Source organism: Thunnus maccoyii, chromosome 5 (genome assembly GCF_910596095.1).
Source record: "Thunnus maccoyii chromosome 5, fThuMac1.1, whole genome shotgun sequence".
Lineage (NCBI taxonomy): Eukaryota > Metazoa > Chordata > Actinopteri > Scombriformes > Scombridae > Thunnus > Thunnus maccoyii.
Window position 1 is genome coordinate 25,232,246 of NC_056537.1, and position 4,372 is coordinate 25,236,617.

General features: G+C 38.8%; 1 protein-coding gene across 5 annotated transcripts in view; it reads left to right on the forward strand.

Annotated features, from left to right (window-relative positions):
• mical3a (microtubule associated monooxygenase, calponin and LIM domain containing 3a) overlaps positions 1-3,241 on the forward strand; it is a 69,510-nt gene extending 66,269 nt beyond the window's left edge. For all 5 annotated transcript variants that reach the window (XM_042412882.1, XM_042412883.1, XM_042412884.1 and 2 more), the window contains 2 exons: positions 867-940; positions 1,055-3,241. In XM_042412882.1, the coding sequence (XP_042268816.1) occupies positions 867-940; positions 1,055-1,239 (259 nt within the window). In that variant the 3' untranslated portion in view covers positions 1,240-3,241. The remainder of the gene's footprint in view (positions 1-866; positions 941-1,054) is intronic.
• The last annotated feature ends 1,131 nt before the right edge of the window (positions 3,242-4,372 follow it).

Consider the following 4,372-nt stretch of genomic DNA (forward strand, 5'->3'; position numbering starts at 1 on the left):
AGTGACAACTGTAAAGTCTCATTCTGCAGAACATCTTTTGTTCAGACAACTTTTTCTGTAAAAGGAGCAAAGTCCAGGAACTTACTAACTAATCACTTGAAATTTGCTGCAAACAACAGTTTTAAGAGAGCTACCAAATCCTGGTTAATTCAGCAACAAACCAGTACTTGTGTCTAGTTTTCTGTAGCTATGTTAATACTAAATGCGTGCTTTGTTGTATCATGGTGTACTTAGTTTACCTTCCTTTTACCTCACCGTTTTAATCTCTTATTTTCACAAAAATCCCTCTAGGGATGGGTGTTGTAAATTAGCATCTGCTATAAACACTACAATGCTTGCATCAGATAGCTGTTTTCAGTTTGTCTGTGGACACTGTATCTGTCCCTATCAAATAAATCATAAATAAATAAATAATGTTTATCTGTATCACATTTTATGGGGGTAGTCATTGAGATATTTCACTCTGACCAAAGTTTAGGACCAGCAGACCAACAAACAATGCTGTCATCTGTGGAGCCCTGGTGCTAGCCTTACTAAGACTTATAATGAAACCTGTTAATGTGATTAAGTGCCTGATGATGTAATACTATTATATTGTCTTAAAATACAATTTTATTATTAAAGCATAAGGTAATTATAACAGAGTCTACTCATGATGTAATATGATTTGTTACTTATTTTTATGATTATTACTAATATCCCATCATCATTTGTTTAAAAATATTGTTTAGCCTTTATGAAGTCATAATCATTGTGAAACATACTATGATACAGTAAATAATATGCATAACCATTGAAACTTTAAAGCTATATATCACCAGTCAAACAAACTTGGCTCATCCATCTTCTTTCTTTCTGTTCCCAAGTGCTAGAGAGCTGGAGCTGGAGGACCGGCAGAGCCGACTGCAGCAGGAACTCAGGGAGCGAATGGCTGTGGAAGGTGAATACAGGAATGATAATCAGCTAACACTGTAGCTCTAAATGCACCTCCCTCGTTAGTATCTATATGATCTGTTCTCTTGGCTTAATTCCTTGTTTTCTTTACCTCTTTTAGACCACCTGAAGACTGAGAAGGAGCTCGCTCAGGAGAAACAGATCCTGAATGAGATGTTGGAGGTGGTGGAGCAGCGTGATGCCTTGGTGGCCCTCCTGGAGGAGCAGAGGCTCCGGGAGAAGGAAGAAGACAAGGACCTGGAGGCTGTCATGCTCTCCAAAGGCTTCAACCTCAATTGGGCTTAAGAGGATTGAAGCAATTGCTCATTAAGTCTTGGGAAAAGTCGAATTGTGATAGGCGGTCTCTGCCTTGAACGGTCATCTTTGATCAGAATAGTCTGCTGAACACCGATGCAGGCAGTTGGTCTAAAACTGTCACACCTGCAGCAGTGAATGTGTAAAGATTCCCCCAACACACACACACACCATGGCTGCCACTGACACTGCAGTTGAAGCAGCCTGTAACGTTTACATATCCTCTGCCCAAAGGCAGTCCTAGTTAATCACTTTGTCTCTCTCTGTGGTTGGAGAGGCGAGTACATTCACAACTTTATCATCACAGACTTGAAGTGGATCCTCTCAAACAGGGTGGGGGATGCTATGGGAGAATGTTTAAAGACTTGTTTCATTCTCAATTATCTAAAGGGAAGAATGCAGTTCGGTCCTGCTGATGTAAAGGAATTGTAAAGAATTGTGTTTTTGTGTATAGTTGTGTAGAGCAAGTCACATTTACAGCCGATGAGGGTTCTCTTATTTCTGAAAAGGACTGCTTCAGAGGATTGTTTATGTCCCGGAGTTACATCTCCAGTCTCAATCTCACATTCTCCTTTTCAGTTGGACTGTAGGAAGGACATCCTCTGCTGAAGCTGCCTTTCTATCCAGTGACAAACTGACCTCCTCATCCTAATGAATCAAAAAGATACAATAGAAGGCTCTTTTCTCTCTCTCTTTTTCTCTCCCCTCACAGAGTGTTTTGAGTCAACGCTAAGAATCCATTAAATATGGCCATGTTTTTTAAAATGTATTTATTATCTTTGTTGGCTTTTAACAGATAAACATTTTTATTTTTGCATTCACAGGAGAGTGCCCAGAATCTCATTATCTCACATTTGTGCATAACCCACATGCACCCAAAAGCCATTGCATGTCAGGAATGAAGGCTGCAGGCACATAGAGAAACATAGTGTTATATTGTCCTTGTTAGCAAGGACATAGAATGCAGACTATATATGAACACTTCAGCATTTCACATGACTTGATAATGATGGGCCTCTCCATGAGATGCTATTCACTGTATATCACACTGACAGCTAATGTTTACAAATATTGTCCATATCCGATATTGCATTTCCTACTATGACAAACAGTAGCAAAGTAAACCAACGGTTGAAGTCATCTTGGAAGGAACCGTCTTTTCAGGTTCAAGTTTCTCAGCATATGTGTTACCATTGTGATATTATCTTTTAATGCAGCTGATTTTACTGTCGCTAATAGAGATCAGTGTAGCTCACTTCTCTCATCTTGTGCCACAGGACTGTCTCTGTTGGTGGATACTGCTGCAATATCCAAGGAGTACACCACAAGAACTTACACACTACACAACACTTACATCAGTATATGGCAGTGTTAATATTTTACCTTTTAAACAAGATGCCTTTTTCATTTTCAATCTCTATACTTAAGTTATATTTTATTTTTCTGAGTTAACTTTTTTTTGGCAGTCACATCTGTGTATCTCACTGGAACTCGAGATTTTTACTTGTCTTTTTTTCAGATTCTTTTATACAGCATGTCCCCAAACAAACCAATAGATGGTTTGAAATGGGGCGTGGGAGATATGTAAAGTGCTTCAGGAGCAACTTGCATCAAACAGGAACAGTAGTTTCTCTGGCGGGCAGTCAAATCAAATAGCCTTTTTTCGACAACTGTAAAAGTCCAGGTGGTCACTGTTTGACAGCGCAGAAACGCTAGAGGCTATATTTATGATTTGGTATGAGCTGTGAATATAAAAAAAGTTACATAATTTTAAGGGTTGTTGTTTTAGATGGTGTGTGATAAGTTTGACATGATTGTATTGATATTTATTAACATGTGTGCAAACTGTATTATATGTAAAGAAAATGAATCCTAATTTTTAAACTGTTCTGTTGACACATGACTTGTAATGTAAATGCTTCATGTAGCTAAAATGCATAGGGGTGTTGGATGTATGCTGAAAATGGCAATAAAACAATGCAGTTCTTTTAAATGTCTGTCTACTAAAATCTCACTTTTTAACCGTATGGGTTATTAAGCTAACCGTTATACACCATAATTGTTCATTCTTCCCTTAGCTGGCTGAGATTCTCACCTTTCTCTCTCATGTTCTTACCTGCCATCTCCGCCACTATCACCAGCTCTATCTTAAAGTAATTATCTTGTGCCGGCAAAGAACACAAGACAGCAATGAGATTAGCTGTAAACCTAAATGTATAGGCCAAATATGTAAAACAGATAGACTACTTGGGTATATAAACTGAGTAGCAGCAAGATATTATAATAAAATCTTGATAAACCTATACTACATATGGGAAAATGTATAGATTCAGTGGTAGAGCCAAGACAAATTAAAAGTGTAGTCCAGTGACGTAATATTGCCCTTTAATCAAGTTGGGGGACTCAAAATAGGGAAGTGAAAGAAAAAATGGTCGAACTTTTAAGGCTATATTTTTGTGCAAAGCATTGCGTCCTACATTTCCCATAATGCAGCTGAAAGCAACTTTCTGTTAGATGTTCCCTGCTCTGTAAAGGTAAATGCTAGATTAGATGGGCCAGAAGGATGAATTCTCACGAGTGCGATTAGGTTATGGTTAAGGTTAACATACAAATCTTGCCAGAGTTTTGCAAATCGTCCCTCTGACCCATCCAATCTAGCACAAACCTTCTGTAAATGCCCACACACAGTTTAGGTCACCCTATTGACATCATGGGGGGGGGGGGGGGGGGGGGGGGTTATTTTCTCGTACCCCTTGATATCTTCACAAGACATTTTCTTAGACATGACAAAGCTACTCAACCGTTTGCACAGAGTGAGCATACTCACCTGGTCAGGTGAACTAACCTCTGTGTAAAATCAGTGGAAACCTTCCTTTAACCTGGTTTCAACATTGGTGGTGTTGATTGATGGGAGGGCAGTTAACAAAATAAAATCCGAAAATAAAACCCACAGCTAAAATAGTGCGGTTTGTTGCCAGTTCTCCTCACACAGACACGCACATATTACCCCCAAGAAATAAATGTTTTCGAGGAAAAGTCTGATACGGAGTGTACGCGTTACTTACTAAAACATATTTTATTCATGCACTTAGTCTGAAAGTAGACTAACGAAGCTTGACTTCCT